The 19,629-nt window shown below is 41.4% G+C and overlaps 1 protein-coding gene and 1 long non-coding RNA gene across 5 annotated transcripts; one reads left to right on the forward strand and one right to left on the reverse strand.

Annotated features, from left to right (window-relative positions):
- Positions 1–322: 322 nt before the first annotated feature.
- On the forward strand, positions 323–18,685 carry NIPA1 (NIPA magnesium transporter 1). Of its 2 annotated transcripts, none has more exons than XM_083610991.1 (6): positions 323–842; positions 4,762–4,809; positions 9,665–9,755; positions 11,716–11,876; positions 12,685–16,235; positions 16,300–18,685. In XM_083610991.1, the coding sequence occupies exons 1-5, from the start codon at positions 686–688 to the stop codon at positions 13,194–13,196; spliced, it is 969 nt and encodes a 322-aa protein (XP_083467117.1). In that variant the 5' UTR covers positions 323–685; the 3' UTR covers positions 13,197–16,235; positions 16,300–18,685. The 2 variants fall into 2 exon arrangements, with proteins under 2 accessions (XP_083467117.1, XP_083467116.1); XM_083610990.1 differs by having other exon boundaries at positions 324–842; positions 12,685–16,239.
- Positions 4,818–11,777, reverse strand: LOC310761306. Of its 3 annotated transcripts, XR_014547360.1 has the most exons (4): positions 11,645–11,777; positions 11,418–11,515; positions 10,742–10,817; positions 9,764–9,940 (listed from the first exon to the last, which is right to left on the reverse strand). It is a non-coding gene; the product is annotated as an uncharacterized lncRNA (long non-coding RNA). The 3 variants fall into 3 exon arrangements; XR_014547359.1 differs by lacking the exon at positions 9,764–9,940 and adding an exon at positions 4,818–8,404 and having other exon boundaries at positions 11,418–11,705; XR_014547361.1 differs by having other exon boundaries at positions 11,418–11,705.
- Positions 18,686–19,629: the final 944 nt, after the last annotated feature.

Here is a 19,629-nt window from a genome sequence, read left to right on the forward strand (position 1 = left end):
TATTTTTAACCCTCTCAATACATCACACTGAAGTTGCTGAAATTCCCGCTGAAAATAAGGCTATTTGAATGCTTAGGGGCTTGGTCCCTCAGTAAGCCTGACTGCTAAATCATGAACACACCCACAACACAAACTTTTCAACAAAATGCACCACCAACAGCGCGATCCCCTGCAGGTCAACCCCATGGAGTTCAACAGAGCCTACCTAAAAAACAGATTCCTAAAAGAGCAACGGCCAGCAACGCCCTCTCTCGGCGGCAACCTCCCTTCCCAGGCGGCTGAAGCTTCGCTTGCGGCTCCCCATCGACGTCACCAACCCGCATGGGCATGACGTCATGGTGCAACGCCATGATGTCATGGTGCAGAGCCCGGGCCGCTCAGCAACTTGCAGAGGGGGCGCTGATGCTGGAAACGGACCTTCTTCGTCGTGGTGGTCCCCTCCCGTCCATCTCCGGGGGGCAGAGCCAGGAGCCCCGCTCAACTTTGGACTGCGGGGCTTCTGGTGCCAGAGGGCGCTGAGATCTCAGTTGCAGCAGCAGCAGCAACTGGGGGAGGAGCTCCGTAGTTCAGGGCGGATCCCGTAGAGAGATCAGCCGCCGGCTTCAGGAACGCGGAGAAGGAGCCTGGTCGGCGAGGCGCTGGACGTCCTCCTCGGGGTTGGCACCACCACCGCCGCCGCCCGGGCATGAGGATGACGGTCGCTGCGGCGGGGGACGGGGGCTCGCCCAATCCAGGCCCCGCGGCGGTGTCGCTGGGTCTAAGTGTGGCCGTGGTCTCCAGCCTGGTGAATGGATCCACGTTTGTGCTGCAAAAGAAAGGGATCGTGCGCGCTAGAGGACGAGGTAGGGGGCGGGCATTCGGGGGGGGGACACCTCCTACGGGCCTTTTCGCCCCGATCCCTCTTCCTGGACCACGGTTGTGGGTCGGTTATTATTTGCACCCAGGTCCACTTCCTCCCCACCAGTGTGGACGTGGGGGGGCGTACCCCATGCTTCAAAACACATCTTCGCCAGCCCCTGTGTTCCTGCCTAGCACCCCATTGCTATTCAGGGGTTCCATGATTTCCCTGCTATCCGATCCTGTCTCCTCCAACAGGCATCATGTTCCTTGATTCCTATGCTCCATCACACCTAGGAGTTGGGTGTTGGAGGGAGGGGGTGCGGCTGTGTGTGGGCATGAATGTGACGGGGGGGGGGAGAGAAATCTCTGTCCAATGCAGTAGGACTGCTCCTCGCCTGCACTTGAAAAAGAGCATCTTTGGAGCCTGTGGGCAGGTTCATGGCCGCTGCAGGCAGTGCCTGAATTTAACCCCGTCGGCTGCCCAGCCTCTCCAGCTACAGTCTTTGCAACTCCTCCCCGTGGGCTGGGGCGACCCTTTAAGTCCAAATTAGGTTTCTCTTCCAAAAGGAAACTGCTTTGTTGTCAGTGTCGCCGTTTGAAAGTTTTGTTTTTGTTTTTTAAACTCTGTGAGTTATGGATCCAGGGAATTTACTCCATAGAGGAGTTTAAAAGCTTTATCCTCCAGAAAGTGATAAAGAAGCTAAATGTCAGGAGTGGTGGGGAGGAAGTTGTAACCCTGAGGTCTAGCAACTTGCTTAGGCGTTAAGTGTTTATGATTTCCTCGTTTTTCATATTTTACAAAGGGGAGGGAGGGCTGATCTCCCCCATTGGACTTGCAAACAATTTGAATGATCGTGAATGCAATGTATGTACGCTAAGGAAAATCCACAGGTGTCTCAGGGGTTGGTATTCAGAGAAGTACTTTTAGAATTTCCAGTGGGATCTCTCTCTCACACACACACACTCTTTCGCACACACAAAAACCACAGGCCCGTATAGTATATTAAAAACTGCTTTTGAACATCCCTTCCATTTTAAGAGTGTTTTTCCATGTGGCATGTACAGGCTGCCACAGTTTGAAAAATGGACGCGCACACCCACCCACCCCCGTGGGAGAATGTAACTAGTTGCTTCATTCTTTGGATTGTTGCCGTGATAATTAGTTCTCCTACAAGTATAATGAGCATAACCAGACTTGAAGAGCACAACTCTTTGCAATTAGCATGCAATTTTTGTGTAACTTAGATTTAGTCATCCAGTGGTTGCTGTATTTTCTCGTGGGAGCACCTGAGGTGAGCAGAAACAATACCCTCAAATCAGACACAGGCAGGAGGATGATACTGGCACATGGCATTTCTAATATGTAAGCTGTTCCATTCCAGAAACTAGGCCTGAACGGGCATCGTTGCCCTCAGTCTGCCCCCGGTCCTGTTACAAAACCATCCGATTCTGCTACCTAAACAAGACCTTGCTGTAAGACAACATAGGAAATTTCCCTGGTTTCCTGACTGGCGGCAGCTTGTCATCTGTTATATAAAGTTTATTTGGGTGTTTGTGATGAATAACTTAAGCGCAAGGGCAGAAAGAAGAATTACCAGGATGACTGGCAGCTCACAGAACATAGACAAATTAACTCACATGTTTCAAACTATCATGTATAATATGTCCAGTTTAAAAACAATATTGCTCTCTTTTTATGTTAATAGCGTGTTAGCGACTGAAAGATTGGCAGGGAGTGGAATCTCACCCGAGTTCTTTGTGTGATTAGACCTAAGGTGGCAAAAAGTACTAAAATCCACTTTGTTTCATTTCACTGACTTAAGCAACATAAAGCATCGGTGGGTGTCGGAGACCACATTAATAATATTATTTACCAGTAGATTGAACCAAGGTGGTGTATATATCTACATGCACACATGGTTGCCAGAATTGGGGCACAGTGGGAGTTGATGTGAGGCTGCCAAATGTATTGGCCTTGTCCTGCCTCAGAAAAGTGATTCTCCCAAGTGAGAGTATGCACAGAATTGCAGCCAAGCGGCCCAAATATGTGGAAATAAATGGACTTAAGGCTACTAGTTTGGGGTTGGTTTTTTTGGGATGGGTTTAGACATGTTCAACTCTGCGTAGGATTGGTCTGTTAAGTTGATAAATCAGAGGTGAGGAATCTGTTAGCCTCCACATATTGCTGGGCTCAAACTCCCATTGGCTATAGCCAGCATGTTCAGAAGTTTGTAGTCATACCCAGAGGGCCACAGTTTTGCCCATCCTTGTTACAAACAGACTGCAGCATAATAATTGTAGGTTGCTTGCACTACCCTTTCTTTTAACAACTGGGATGTAGGAGGGTTGTTTTTTTAATACTTGAGTACAGTGGTACCTTGGGTTAAGAACTTAATTCATTCTGGAGGTCTGTTCTTAACATGAAACTGTTCTTAACCTGAAGCACCACTTTAGCTAATGGGGCCTCCTGCTGCCGCCGCACGATTTCTGTTCTCATCCTGAAGCAAAGTTCTTAACCCGAGGTAATATTTCTGGGTTAGCGGAGTCTGTAACCTGAAGCGTATGTAACCCAAGGTACCGCTGTAACTAGAATTTCCCCAAAAAATATTGGGTGTGCCTCATAAAACTGTTTCTGACTGCTTTAAGAACATATTGTTCCTGCTAATGTTAAGCTCAGGGTGTCCTGAAATATAGCAGATTACTTGAACTGCAGCACTATCAGCTGACAGTATGATATAACATGTCTAGTTTTCATTTCCTGCAATCCTTAACTTGTGTTATTAGACTCTCTTGTAAATGTAGTTGAAACGAGAATCAGATGAAAGGTCTGTTTTTTCTAAAGATCCAGTTGGTAGCTCCTGCCACTCTTCTGCATGAGGGGATCCTAAAATAAGCACATGACCTGTTCAGATGTTTGTCTGGAAATTGTTTTTAGAACTGCACACTGATATAATAGGGCCAGCTTTTCCATGAAGAGATAGCCTTTCATTTCGGTGTGGTTTTCAACTTTGAATGTTGTATAATGTAATGTACCCCCCCCTCCCAATCCTTGGCTCAAATGCTGCTCAAAGACTGCTGGGAGAAAAGTTATGTTTCTGCTTTCATGTTTACAGAAGGTGACTTCCTGCTCTATTCAAAACCTTAAAAACAAGTTTGCTGGTTCATATGTTTCATCTGAGGCTGGGACAAAACTTACCTATCCTATCCCCCTTCCCCCCTTGAAGAGCTCAAATACACCCTTTTCTTAAACTGCCTTTAAATAAAAGAGAAAACCATCCTTTGCGATGTGGTTTGACATTGGCACAAAAAGGCTATTTTCCAAAATCTCTTCCTTTGTTTTACAAAACGATGCAGAGTGAACAAACTTGAATTTAATACAATGGTACCTTGGATTAAGAACTTAATTTGTTCTGGAGGTCCGTTCTTAACCTCAAACTGTTCTTAACCTGAGGTACCACTTTATCTAATGGAGCCTCCTGCTGCCACTGCTGTGCTATTTCTGTTCTCATCCTGAAGCAAAGTTCTTAACCTGAGGTACTATTTCTGGGTTAGTGGAGTCTGTAACCTGAAGCGTCTGTAACCCAAAGTACCACTGTAGTCATAACACTGAGGATGACACCAGAAGCACAAGGTTGCTTCTTTTCCCTAAAGTGACCAGGGCTGGGCTGCAATCGTATACCCATATACCTGGGAGTAACCCCCACTTACTGCAATAGGACTTACCTCTGAGTAGATGTGTGTAAGCTTGTTAGAATAATAATGCTTTGTATTTTTATACAGCAAGTTCTAGTAGGGCCAGTTATTTGATTTGACACAGGCCTGATGTGGAGAAGGGCAGCATTTTGTGATTTGTAGGGTGTATACAGATAAGGTTTTTGCAGTATTGTTGACGTTCTGTTTTCTGATTCTTCTCTTCTCTAGGAACTTCGTATTTAACAGACATAGTCTGGTGGTCAGGCACCATTGCAAGTAAGTATACTAACTAATAAATCCTATTCTTGTGTGCTAGAGGAGGGAAAAGCTGTTGTTGTGGTGGTTAATTTGTTACCCACCCTTCAGCCTAAGGTCCCAGGAAGGGTTACAACAATTTAAAATACAACACTAAAAATAATTTTAAGAATAGACATCACATTTCTCAAAGGCTAAAGAAGCACATCTTCAGCATTTTCTGAAAACAGTATAAGGATACCCCTCTGTGGGGAGCTAGTTCCACAGCATATGGGCCTCTACAAATTACTCCTTCTCCCAGCCCCACTCTGAGTTTCTGAGGGCAGGGTCCTCTCTGCTGATCTTAAGACCCAAGAGGGTCTGTAGGGAAGGAGGTGGTTTTTCAGATGTTTGGGGCCTGAGTCATTTCAGGCTTTAAACACTATCGTGAGCGGCTTGAATTGGATCCAGAAATGGACCGGCAACCAATGCTGGTGGAACAGATACCATATCATTCTGTACATTCTTAGTCCAGTGTATCTGGAGAGTTCTGCTGATGTTTTCTGTCATGCAGGTGCCTTATGTTGCATTCTGCTGGCACGGCAGACCTTCCACTGATCCTGTTGTCCCTCTCTGCAGTGCTGAGAGTTTTCTGTAAAAGAGTGAACTTAACCTTAAAATCTTGTCTTGTTTTAAAGGTGCTGTATTTGTTCTAAATACAAAAGCATGGAACTCGTAGCTAGATTGGTGCTCTTTCCCCTCCTATTCTGTTACTATTTGCTCCTTACTTGAAGGTTTTGAGTAACACGTCTTATAAATGGGCACTTTGATTAGCTTGTTGCACATTTTTTATTCTTTCTTTTTTTAATGAAGCCTATTGCGTTACCCCACAGGGAGTCTTTTAAGCATCAAAGGTTTCGCATTTTCAAAAGCTTCTGTTGTTTGTAGCGTAACTGAAAAGGTTAACCCCTCTGACCTTTATTAGAATGCTTAAATTTTAATCATCGTCACCTTCTATATTAATAAGGTAATAATAATATTTTGCCAAATATACAGCAGTTATCCAGGACTGTTGAGGCTACTTCTGTGGTTTTAGAGATAAAAAAAAATCTGCTTAGTGCTGTCCTTTGTCAGCAGAAAATCCTCAACAACTCATATTGAGGGAGCTGAAAGCGAATCGTGTCACACATGAGAAATTTATTTATTTACATATTCACTACGTTTAATATCTTGTCTTTCCTCCAGTCACCTCTAGGTGGCACACATGGTTCTCCACCTTCATTATATTCTCACAAAGCACTGTGAAGTAGGTTAGATTGAGAGATGGTGGCTGGCCCAAGGTCTGTAGAATGATGAGGTCAGGTAAGCAGAGACACGGGGACTGACCCAGGGTCACCCAGTGGGGATTTGAACCCTGGTCTCCTAGGTTCTAGTCCAACATTCAAACCACTGCACCATACTGCCTCACAATTCATACCCTCTAGTTTAACGTAACTGATTTCTCCACCATGTTTGTCAGGGCATACATGGCCAGGCAAAAGCAAACAATCCAACAAACCAGAGGTTGGTGTGTTCAGATATCTGCTATAGGATTTCTGGTTAATTATTACTATTAACATTATTACATTAGTTGAAGAACAATACTGGCTCATTCCATTGCAACACTACAGTGCTAGTAAATACAAAGTTCAGCAACAATAGTAAGCCTTGCTGTTAGAACTGATTCACACAAACCCCTTTCAGCTGCTTCCCCCCCCCCAAAAAAAAATAATTGGTGCACCTGCTATTAAAGAAAGAAAGCTCAGAAGCATTTGTGTGAGTCAGGCTTCAGGCATGAGATATAAAGGAAAAGCAAGCCCTGAAAATTAAGGTGGGACACTGATAACGGTTAGAAGCACGAATACCTTATATAAGTGACATTCATAGTCAGTCAGGCTAGAAAATGATTGGCATAGTTGACTGCTAATGTTAGGATTAGATAATACGTTTTGAATTATTCCACCTCAGTGGTTTTCCATAGGACACACCTTGCAGACTCATCACCAATTTTTTTTTCTTTAGAAGGTTTTGATTTTGCCATTGCCACTTTTCGGAAAGAGACTTGGCATTGCAGTTTCCAGCCCCTAGAGAGCATCAGCCAGCTTTTGTTGTCGGGAGACAACAAGACTGTTTACAAAGGGGATTCAAGGCTTCTTAGACATGAGTTGCCAGTAAGAGGGGAGATGCTGCACTCTCTAGAAGGCTATCTCCCTTGATAACTATAGTCATATTCCTGCTTTCCAGACCTGTTTCCACTCCTGGTGGTGAGAGTGAAAGAGAAGAGGTTGAGAAGGAAGTCCCTTCTACAGAATGGTCCAGTACCACTCATTGTCCAGAATTGTTTATCTAACAGGCATTGTTTCTAAGATACCACCAAGCATTTGCATCTCCCTCCTCCCCCCTGCCCTCACACACACACTCTTACACTTCCAGCCCAATCGCCTTCTAAATCCGGCCTGCGGACAATCCAGGAATCAGTGTGTTTTTACATGAGTAGAATGTGTCCTTTTATTTAAAATGCATCTCTGGGTTATTTGTGGGGCATAGGAATTTGTTCATTCCCCCCCCCCAAAAAAAATAGTCTGGCCCCCAACAAGGTCTGAGGGACAGTGGACCAGCCCCCTGCTGAAAAAGTTTGCTGACCCTATGGTATTAGCTCCAGGGAAAGCCTGCAATCAGGGTGAAAACAGCCCACCAGACACATCTGTCAACTTACCAGGAGCTCAATTACCCTGTGTTTTTCTGACAACTCATGACTGCAAAAACAGGGGAATGGTTTTTTCCCCAGCATCTGGAAGTCCACAGATGTTTCATGACCGATGAACAGCATTCAGCTTGCTCATCCATAAGCTGTGTAAGCCTACCCCAGAGAAACACCACAGTGTGTCTAGCAACCTGCATGAAGTGTACACGTTGAACCTTACTTGGAGGCATCTGCTGCCACTGCCTCTTCCCTCAGGCAGATTTTTCAAGAGTCTATTTTATAATTTTAAAAAATGCATGGCGGCAAGAAATACATAAACAACCCCTAATCTCTAATGGTTCCTAAAACCCATTGCCTGAAGCTACCACCTCACCTTACTTCATTGCAATACCACACCTGTAAGTCAGGCCGCAGCTTGTGAATATTTAATCCGGTCACTGGTCAATGAAGGTTCAGCATACCTCATTTTTTTTTTAGATTAGAGATGTCAGAAGTGAGATGATTTAGGTACAGAGAAATACCGGACTGCTCCCGCTTTCATTCTCTTTCATTCTGCTACTGCAACCATTCTCTCTGTACCTAAAATCAACTTGACATAGAAAACACTAGGCCAACACTTTCCCCCCCACAGATCAGTGTGGACTATATGGGTCTTTATTCATATGCACATAATAATATACATATAAGAGCTTAGTGGGAGACCAGACTGTCTGCAAGCATATCCTCACATATAAATATGAAATGTGGTTGATATGTTTTGCTGAGCACATGCATAATGTTGCTGTTGTCATAAGCCCCAGCCTCTCATGGAGATCTTCCTTTTGTGTCAAAGTGTGCCTTCCTCACCATGTCTTTCCTTCACTCTTCCATTACTGTGTGCGCTTCTGTGGGAACCTAGAACATGCCCATATGGTGTGAGACAAAGATATGTTTTCTCTTTAGACATGGAAAAATGCACAAGAACAGACTAAGTAGTCTTGGTATGCAAGCTATGCAGATGTTGTGTCCTTTTCTGTAGCCTAAACATTGGAGTTATTATACTGTAGTAGATTCCTAGCATTCTAACATCTGGTTATTTTCTTGGCATTCTTTTTGTCTACCTGTTTGCATTCTTCTGTTTCTCCTGTATATACCCTTGCCTTAATTAAGAACATGCCCCAGTTTTGCCTCATGTTTCAAATGTCCTTAACTGTGTGCTACCAAAAGTTGAGTTTTTTTGACGGGGGAAATTGGCCCCAGTGCATCCTTAACTTCCCTACGGCTAAATTATTGTAAGATGATGATGATGATGATGATGATGATGATGATGATGATGATGATAATATTACTTATACCCTGCCGATCTGGCTGGGTTTCCCCAGCCACTCTGAGCAGCTTCCAACAAGAGATTAAAAATACATTAAAACATCAGTCATAAAAAACTGCCTTCAGAAATAATAATAATAGTTCCTTAATATAAAATGTAGCTAGCACGTTCATGTTCCTGTGCTTGTTAATTAAAAGCCCTCCCACACTGGATCTGAATTTCTGAAGCATGATTGGGCTATTATTTTTGCCAACTGGTAGTTATTCTTATTGCAAATGTATGTGTTTATTTGTTTCAATTATATCCCACCATTCCTCCAAAGAAAGGCAGCATACATTTCAGGTTGGAGAGGCTGAAAGAGATTGACTGGTCTGAGGGCATCCAGTGGGTTTCATTGCTTTGTGATGATAGAGACATGGGTTTTCCTAGTCTGATGCTCTAAGGCAGGGAAGTTTTTAAACACACAATGTTTTATTGTGTTTTTAATATTTTGTTGGGAGCTGCTCAGAGTGGCTAGAGCAACCCAGTCAGATGGGCAGCATATTATTATCATTATCATTATTAGCAACTACCCCATACTAAATTTCAGAATGTTAAGATCTGTAGTTATTTTTTAGTGAATAGCTGGAAAATTCTGATTTTTACTCAGCAGCACAATCCCACTGAAGTTAGTCCCGCTGAGTTCAATGAAGCTTACTTTCATGTAAACGGATATAGGATTGCAGCATGAGTCGATGTTTCCCAAAAGGCAGAACAGTAAAGTGTAACATGATAATTGATCAGAATTCTGACGTAAGCAGCAGCCTGTTTTGTTTTGCCAATGACACATTTGCATTTCTTTTCCACAGTGGCCCTTGGCCAAATTGGGAATTTCTTGGCCTACACTGCAGTTCCTACTGTTCTGGTGACTCCTCTTGGAGCGCTTGGGGTTCCATTTGGGTAAGGATTTTGTTTATTTTGAAGTTTATACAGATATAAATGCCTGTATATAGAGTTCATATCTGAATACCAGCAAGAAATGACAATGAATCGGGTATTGGCCGCAGTTCAGTACAGTGTCGTGTCTATTCTACTAATTCAGGCTTTGCCAGCCTCCAGATGTTTTGAATTACAACTCCACTCAACTGGGAAAAAAGAGAAAGAAATCAGAAGTCCTGTTGTGCAAGCAGAATTCCATTGCTCAAGCAGGCACAGGTCAAATGGGTAAAGGATGAAACTTGTTGGTCTTCAGTCCCATTTTAACTCTCCAGACTTACCCAAAGAAAATTAAGCACACGGGGCACAATCTTGCCAAACATAATCACTTTTTAAAATGGCATTGATTTCAATAAGTGAGAGTTCAGCACACACTTTCATCTCATCCTTTGAAAGTAAAAAGGTAAAGGGACCTCTGACCATTAGGTCCAGTCATGACCAACTCTGGGGTTGCGGCGCTCATCTCTCTTTATTGGCCGAGGGAGCCGGCGTACAGCTTCCGGGTCATGTGGCCAGCATGACTAAGCCGCTTCTGGCGAACCAGAGCAGCACACGGAAACGCCGTTTACCTTCCTGCCGGAGCGGTACCTATTTATCTACTTGCACTTTGATGTGCTTTCAAACTGCTAGGTTGGCAGGAGCAGGGACCGAGCAACGGCCGCTCACCCCGTCGCGGGGATTCGAACCGCCGACCTTCTGATCGGCAAGTCCTAGCCTCTGTGGTTTAACCCACAGCACCACCCGCGAGACTCAAATGTGCTGCTTTTAATCTGGATCACATGTTCTATCCATCCTCAAAGATCCAACACAGAATGACTAGACACATGGCTTTTTATCAGCCAGAACTCAGTTCCAGCACATCTCAGGTGGGTGTCATTGCCATTCTAAGAGGGAGGTGAGCTCCAGGACCAGTTTTCCAGAAAAATAGCACTGACTAGACATATGCTCACGTGATAAGCTTCTCCTTTCTCTTCTCTCCCCCCACAGTCTCCATGCACCTCAAAAATCTGCTCAAGGGTTGAGGGACTGTCCAGAGCAGATTTTGAGGAAGACCAGATTTTGAGGAGACACAGTGAAGTGGAGAAGGGAAAAGAGAAATGAGAAATTACATTGCCCAAACAGATTGACAGGGCTGATCTCTTATGTCCTTGCCTGATCACTGAGGTATTTGGGGGAGTCCTTGTTAGTGACCCCGTATGGCTCCGATGCATGGCTCACATCCACCAGGAGCTGTGGTTAGTATTGTGTGCCAATTTTTAAGGAACTCCCTTTCAGTTGAGATCAAAAGATCCCCCTCCATGTCGAATATCTGATGCCTACTAAGGACATTTTTATTCCATTTTAACTGAATTCTGATTTTATGGTTTTGACTAATTTTTTAGTTTTACTCTATTGAGCTTCTGTACTCCACTTAGAGCTGATTGTAATTAAATGGTATATAAATTGTCAACATAAATAATTGAGTGCTGCCAAATATTTTTAGTGCATTTGGCAAAAGGTGACATCGGTTGATTCAGTATACGTTATTTGGGTTATTCTTCTGCTTGAGAGTCTCTTATTGTTTTCCTTTTTAAAAAAAATAATAATGGTTTACCCTCTGGAACTGAGTGAAGGAAATATACACACCCTACATGCATTTTCCAGGGAAGACTCCATAAAATTATGTTTTGTGGTCATCCAAAAGTATGACAGGGAAGTGTCTTCTTCCCATTTTGTCCTCCCACCTGCCAAACCAAGGTCAAATGTTAAAACTGATCCCTTATCTCCACATTCAGAGACAGATAAGCCACTTTGAACAAGCAAATCCTTCTGGCCTTGCCAAAAAAGGTGGAGGATAAAGGATAACGATTTACCTTAGAATTAAATTAACAGTATTGAAAGTTTGAATAAAATGTTCTTTCTCTTTGGTTCTCTGCTTTGAAAGATCCATTTTAGCTTCCTACTTACTGAAAGAAAAACTCAACATTCTTGGCAAGCTGGGTTGTCTGCTGAGCTGTGCAGGTTCTGTTGTTCTCATAATCCATTCTCCGAAGTCTGAAAGTGTCACCACACAGGCCGAGCTTGAAGAGAAGCTCACAAATCCAGGTATTTAATTCCTTGGGATAATCACATTGCCAACTCAGTCTTGAGTCTCAGTAACTGTGTCCGTGTCACAGAACAAAAAAACACAGTGTAAGTTGGTCCAACATGAGGTATCGCCTCATTTGCACTTGTTGCCAAGCAGTTTTGCATTGTGAAAAAGATGTTGTATCTTAATGTAATGTAATGACTGCAGTTGAATTGCTCCACAATCCTAAACGTGTTTACTCAGAAGCAAGTTGCATTGAATTCAGCTAGTTGTTTCTTGGTAAGAGAACATTTGTGGCTGTGACTGCAGGAAAACGTTGGAAGCATAATAAGACAAGCCAGTTTGCTTTTTTTGATAGGAACTGTTTATCTGATTAAGTTCTTGGTATGCTTCAGTGCATTATTAAAGGAGAAATTAGCTGCAGCCTTGCAGAATTGAAGCCAGTGGAATTTAACCAACCTAATTACACAAGTCTGTAGCAACTATCAGTGTATTAGTTTTTTAAAAACAAACCAACAGGTTTTTATTAGAAGGCTGTGCATTAAAGTAATAGGCAATTATTTTAGGTATAAGTACTATGGGATGTATTCCTTTGGGGAAATTTTGATCTGTTTTATATACTCTTCATACAAGCTTTTAACCCAAGAAATAGGTGACAGAACAGAAGAAAACATACACTATATTCCTTCAAAGCTGATTCCAGTTTTCTGTTCTGACTACGAGCATATGGCATAGGCATGTTGTAAACATGAAAAAAATGTCCTTTGTAAAACTGCCTTTATTTAGAAATTTACCGTGCTGCCATTCTGTTTTTTTGTTTTTCAGTGTTCGTGGGTTACCTCTGCATTGTCCTTCTCATGCTCCTCCTGCTTATCTTTTGGATTGCACCTGCTCACGGACCCACCAATATTATGGTTTACATCAGCATTTGCTCATTGCTAGGAAGCTTCACAGTGCCCAGTACAAAAGGCATTGGACTAGCTGCTCAAGATATCTTTCACAATAACCCATCGAGCCAAAGAGCACTTTACCTCTGTTTGGTCCTGCTGGCAGTATTAGGATGTAGCATCATAATTCAGTTCAGGTACATCAATAAGGCTCTGGAATGTTTCGACTCCTCGGTGTTTGGTGCCATCTACTATGTAGTGTTCACCACTCTGGTCTTGCTGGCCTCAGCCATCCTGTTCAGAGAGTGGAGTAATGTTGGAGTGGTGGATTTCTTGGGGATGGCTTGTGGATTCACCACTGTATCTATTGGAATTGTTCTCATACAAGTCTTCAAGGAGTTCAATTTCAGTATTGGGGATTTAAATAAGCCCAATACGAAGACTGATTAATACCATGATATCAAAAGGGACTGGATGACCCAGAAAATAATAAAAGCCTTTCAACTTCTAGGCTATGGGAATGACAGAGACTTTGATTTCTAAGCCCAGAGAACAACAGAGCCTTTCATTCCTTGTTGGAATATGTGAAATGAATTGGTGTTCTCAATCCAGTTTCTCTAAGACTAACTGTTACCATGCTTCAACTATCTAAATGGTATTAAAATGGAATACTCTTATACCCCTCACGGCAGGCAGGGTAAGAACTGCATCAGTGCAAAAGCTGATGTATTTCTTCACCCTAGAAAGGTGATGTATACAGTGAAGGTGGAAGTGTTCTGGAAGTTTTCAAAATGTCTTCCTGAAACATGGTTGTGAATAAATTAAATCCAGATTCTGTGCTCCATTGGCCAGGTGTAATGAATGATAAGCTGTCCCTTTGAAAAATGTAGATACACTTCAGAAATTTAGATTGGATTCCGCCCCCCCCCCCAAATATCTCTTTCGTTAGGTCACAAAATTCATTTTTCTCACAGTTTTATTTGAGGGTTCTTTAAATCCATGTTTCAGAATCTGTACACTGGTAAATTCCCTTCCCTCACTGACTTTCTCTGTAATCTGGAATGGCGCTGAAGAGCTCATAATTAAGTCCAAGATACAGAGCAGTGTATTTGTCTCTCAAAATATTTTCTTACCAGGACATAGTTGCTCGCACTTAAGTAAATACAGCAGTCAGTTTACAGATACGCCTTTTTGTTCACAGTAAGCATTTGAAGTGCATTAACACATTACATGAATTCAGGAGCTTTTAATAATCAACATACAAGAATGTGAGGATCATGGCAGATTGTAACCACTTTTCTACTTTTTTTTTGGTTGGTCATTTGTAAATAGTTGGAAAGTACTTCAGTGCCTTTTGCATTCTAAAAAGGACCACATAATTTGAATGAAGGTGTGTCTTGAAAACCTCTATGGGGCAGTTCATTTTCCCCTATCATTTGGCAGTCTTCATTGCTTACAAACATGCAAAGTGGTCAGAAACGGCAGCACAATTTCATATATACTTTAGAGTCTGAATTTATAACTGAGGTGACTGTGTGGTAACTTCCATGCACCTCCTGTTGTGTGTGAGTTCTGAAGAGAGGTGTTCTAAAATTGCCCATTCACAGCCTTCCAGGTTTTTTTTTTCTAACCAAGTAAACTACTTCATAACACAGGTTATGAAGTCAGGTTTTGAACTGGCACTTTTGAGGGCAAAAAGAAGGTTGTGGTTAAGTGATTCTGTAAGAGGAAAGAAAAATGTTAAATTCCAGCCAAGGAAAGGATAGGCCATTAGCCTAAGTAACTCTTCAGTCATCCACAAGGCAAAGCCTGGATATTGCTGGAAAACAGTTCAGATTTGCTTGAGACACACAACTCTCTCATTTTAGCAAAACGACCAGCTAATTTGGTATACCCAATTCAGATATTAAGAATTTACTTTGCTATATGCACCTTCAGATTTCATTTTAACAGCTTCAGGGTATTTGAATATATATTAGTAATTAATTTGAACACATTTGACATCAGCCATAGAAATATATTTTTCCTATCAGTTCCAAAGATACATAACATAGGTATTGGAGTATTGATCCAAATATGCACACCTTTTCCTAAGTATGCATTACTTTTAAAATTCAGTGAACTTGGAAGTTCAGTTTTTGTATTCACAAAGCAAATAAGGAATTGATGAATTCAGATTCCAGCTTCAACTTCATTAAAAGCCTCTCCTGTCCTGGCAATAATGTTACTTACCCTGCAGGGTGCAAGTTAAACAACAAAGTTAAACAACTGCAGCATAGAGAGTTGTCGGTTTTCTACATTAACACAAATAATCAGTGCAGAAGTTCTGCAATTCTTGTAAGGTTTGTCTGGAAAATTACAAATGGGATGTCAGTTTCTAAATTGAATTTGATAAAATAAAAAGGGCATTTCTCATGTTGCTTGAGAGTTTATACAAGAGATGTATACTGTTAATGTTTGGATTACCCATAGGTATCTCTTTCACCATGTCTACTCATGTTGGAGTAGATAAATATAAGCCACTTTAAATGTGATGGTGGTCACCAGTCGTGACTTGTGAAAAGACCCTTCCTTAATCAGGGGTCCACAAATGTTGTGTAGGCTTGTACGGTGGTAATCACCAAATCACCCTTCCCAAAAATCTCCTGCCATGAACAGAAGGCTTGGGAAAGAAGCAAGATCTTCTCCTATTTTTGTAGGATATGGAGAAAGTAAGAAACATTGGGATTCTCCCCCAGTGCTTGGAATGGAGTCCCGATGTTTCTTATCTGCTTCAGAAGTGCAATTGGGGTCTTATCGGCGCACCATGTGCCCTGCTCACCAGAGGACACTTGTCTGAGAAAGGTGGATTTATGGATGACTGCCCTTAATCAGTATTCATAAAGTTTAGGTGTTAGTTTTGTGTGGAAGCTTGCTGTTTGTGATGGTAAGTTTCTGTAGGAAATCATTCCAAGGCACTGTATTTTTTAAACAAGGTATGCTTGACATTTCAAGAAAATCATTGAGATGTGGTAATTCTTTTCTTTCTTTTTTTTAAAGATATATATCCAGAGATTAAATCACAGTTGCTTTTTCCCCCCTAGCCTTTGACTTATGATGACCTCAGTTTAGTTTTCCTTAATGTAGGTAGGCACACAGCTAGGAGTGTTATCTCAGTCTAGAAATTAGAGCAAACGCTCATGTGCATTATTGTTCTCTACGAAAAAGTGCCTAACCAAGTATGCTGGTACTTATGCACATTTAAAATCCTATACAAAGGTATTCTTGACTGAACGAGACATTGTCTGTCTAGACCTGGGATGCCTAAGGAGGGAAGGTTGATACACTGTCTTCCCAATAATGTTTCAGGGGCAGAAATCTATTTTGCCACCCAAACATACCCTGTCAGGCTCCATCATAAAGATTATGCCATCTGGAAGGAAGCTCTTTACAATTATGGAGAGTGTATGTTTGTGTGCTCAAGCATAATAAAGACAAATATATATATATATATATATATATGTGTGTGTGTGTGTGTGTGTGTGTGTGTATATATATATATATATATATACACGCTTATGTATAACATACATGCTTCAGACAAATCCGAGAGAGATGTAGCGTTAAAAGTATGGGATTTCTCTCATTCTTGCAACTTAAAAAAACATTTTTGCTTTCCTTAAGAGTGTACATATACTTGATTTACCACCCCTTGATTTTAAAAGGGAAGGGCTGACAGGTGAAAAAGACCATGGAGCCTGCCAGCTGGCCATCCCTTGTCTGGGCAGTAGAGCATGGCAAGTCCACCTGAGGCCATTTGTGGTGCTGTCACCTTTCTGCAATGCACCCACTCTCTGCTTGTGACACTTTTTGAACTGACTTATGTAGGTTGATTTCTGATATATGGGCCTTGTTTTTAGGTGCACTGACTAGCAGGAATAGAATAACGTTCTGACATATTTTTAGCGGCCTTGCACATAATTTATATCTTGGCATTTGACATTTTGAATGGCAAATAGATGCATTTATTTTTGTTACTCTGATCAGCTGATAGTTTTCCCTTACGTTTTTTGTTTGTTTGTTGTTACCCTGTGTAAAGGTCAGTTTTCCTGAATTCCGGGTGTAAAATAATCAACAGTAATAGTAATCCTAGTAACAGTACTTTCCTTCCATTCCCTGATCTTCCTCTGCTGTTACTACTTTGGTTGTTTGTGTGTTTTAAGTTCCTTACAGTATTGATTGGTGTCCCATACTGGGAAATAAATATGCAGTTATCTCCTCAATTTCAGTCTTCCTCTAACTTCGACATGCACTTTCTAGGTTGTTGCCTAGTTTGTACACATTGATTGTACAGGAACCTAGGCACTTAAAACATTTTCATAAGCTTGGGCTCTAATTATTTTCAGTGGACCATATATTCATGGAAGGGCATTGCGCTATAGTTGAGCATGCTCTAAAGGCATTTCATAGCATATTTATGAAGTATGATAATGATGTACAGAAGACACTTAATTCTGTTGAGAAACATGATGCAGGATTTACATATTTATCCCCTGCTTTATTGACTTGAAGACTAATAGTAATAAACCTTTCTGATGAAGCCAAAAAACATTTTTGTAATATCCTAAATACAACACAATATTGTATGTGTGTTTTTTAAAAGCAAACCAAGGTTGCAACTCACAGCCTGCTTACACAGGAACACTTTTTTTGTAGACTTTGGGCACAATCCACTAACAAATACTTAGAAGCTCGATAGAGCAACCCCAGAAATACTTAGAACAAAGGCTGTAATTCTTACTTGGACTAGGGAGCAAGCATCATTAAAGAATGTGGGACTTAGTTCTGAATAAATATGAAGTGCTCTTTAATTGGCTTTTAAGTTTCTGCCTACAGAAATGATTTTTCCTAGTAACTGTTTCAAAATTGCGTGAGTGTGAGATTGTGTGTATGTGAGAGAAAGATTCATATTTATTAATCCAGCGCTTTTTTCTGGTTGTATGCCGGGGTACACATACCCCTAAACATTTTGTGAATCTAAGTTTGGCCTCATTGGGCGGTAGTATTTCAATATGAGTAGGGAAATGAGAATACCCCTAAACATTTTTTAAGGGGGAAAAAGCACTGTATATGAATATGTTCATTTCATTTATATGAAACTATCTTAGTAATAAACTTGGTTTATGCTGAATGTAGTGATACTGGAAAAAACTAGCTACAAAGTCAAATACACTGAATTTTGAAATGGAAGCTGCGATTCCATTTTAATATGATTAAATAAAGAGGGCCTATAATCTGTACTGAAAGTTGGACTGTACTTGCATGATGGACCACTCGCACTTTCTAATATAAATGGAGGACTTTAAAGATTTCAGAGCTCTTTGAACACAGAGTTTGGCATATAGGTTTGCACTTGGGGGGGGGGGACTTCTTACATAGAGCCACACCAACAGGTGTGGGGTACCTGTATTCCTCCAGATGTTTCTGGACTACAACACACTACAACATACTAGCTGGGGCTGATGGGACCTGGAGTCCAACAACATCTGGAAGAGCCACAGGTTCCCCATCCCTGACCTAGAGATGAAATAGTCTTCTGTTGTCTCTTGTAGTAGAAGGTGTAGTAGGTGTTGGCTGGTTGGCCTCAAATCAAAATGCGGATTCAAATAATGGAAAAGGGAGCAAACCTCAGATGCTATGGGCTTGATTGCTTAAATGCTTTTGTGTTGCAATATAGTTACTTCAGGCAGACTAAAGAGGACTATTTTATTAGCTTCCAAAACAATGTGTATATAGATTTGTTAAATGCTCAATAACCTTAGCTTTGCTTTAAAAAAAAAAGTAGTTATAGGCATATTGTATTTGCCTTGTAAATTAGCAAAGGCTATTTATTAAGGATTCTGACGACAGACCTATTTATTAATGTGTACTGTTTTAAAATAAAATAAAAATTCTAGTTCCATGTTTGCTTTGAGATTTTTCTTTGTAGCTCTGTTACCTTTTGAGGAGAGTATTATAATTCACAGTCTCACTAGCAGGCTTTCTCCTAATCCTCCAGTCAAAATCACTAATTGTTTTTCCTTCACAAAGATAAGAAAATGTTTATATCCTACCTAAGGGCTAACCTACTAGCAGTGGGATGTGACAGACCCTAGTACTTAAGTAATCTTATCATTCACTTTTATGGCTTAATTTAAATTGGGGTTTAACTCTAAAACCTGTTTTCAGTGTTTGCACTTCGCCTTGGCAAACATTACACCTTCAGTGCATTAAGGTTTCTCCCCCTTTACTTTCACTGTTCAGAACTGTAGTGCCCCCTCCTGCCATAAATTAAAAACAAAACAGCAATACAAGGCCAAATAACATGACAAATGCCATATCTGACCCCAAACACGTAGCAGTTGCAGTGTAAGTCACAGGAATGGCATATATATATATATATATATATATATATATATATATATATATATATATATTTCTTTTTGTGGCCCTGTAAGAGAGGATTAATAATGTGGGTGTTTAAATGGGGGCGTGGTGGAGTGGTTGCAATGCCATAGCAGAAAAACTCTGAATATGCACGTCTGAACTTTTGCAGACATGAACTGGGCTTGTTAATGAGATTCTGCCCATTTTTAGAACCAGAACTCACTGTGAAATGGCAACAGCAGTTTTTGAAGCTGGCTGAAAAGTAAGGTAAGGAAGCCACCTCTGAATTATGCAGTGGGAGAGAGCACTTCAGGTTACATGCAGAGGCACCTGGTGTGCGAAAGGTAGTCCGAATTATTCATGATTTAGATGCTGGCTGGAGTAAGCAAGCAGTTTGAGAAAGTTATCAGCTCCTAAGCAGCAGATGTAGCAGTGGAGAGAGTGATAAACACAAGACACAGCTAACAATAACTTTTAA

The sequence above is a fragment of the Podarcis filfolensis genome (assembly GCF_964270895.1).
Source record: "Podarcis filfolensis genome assembly, chromosome: 4".
In the NCBI taxonomy this organism is placed as follows: domain Eukaryota; kingdom Metazoa; phylum Chordata; class Lepidosauria; order Squamata; family Lacertidae; genus Podarcis; species Podarcis filfolensis.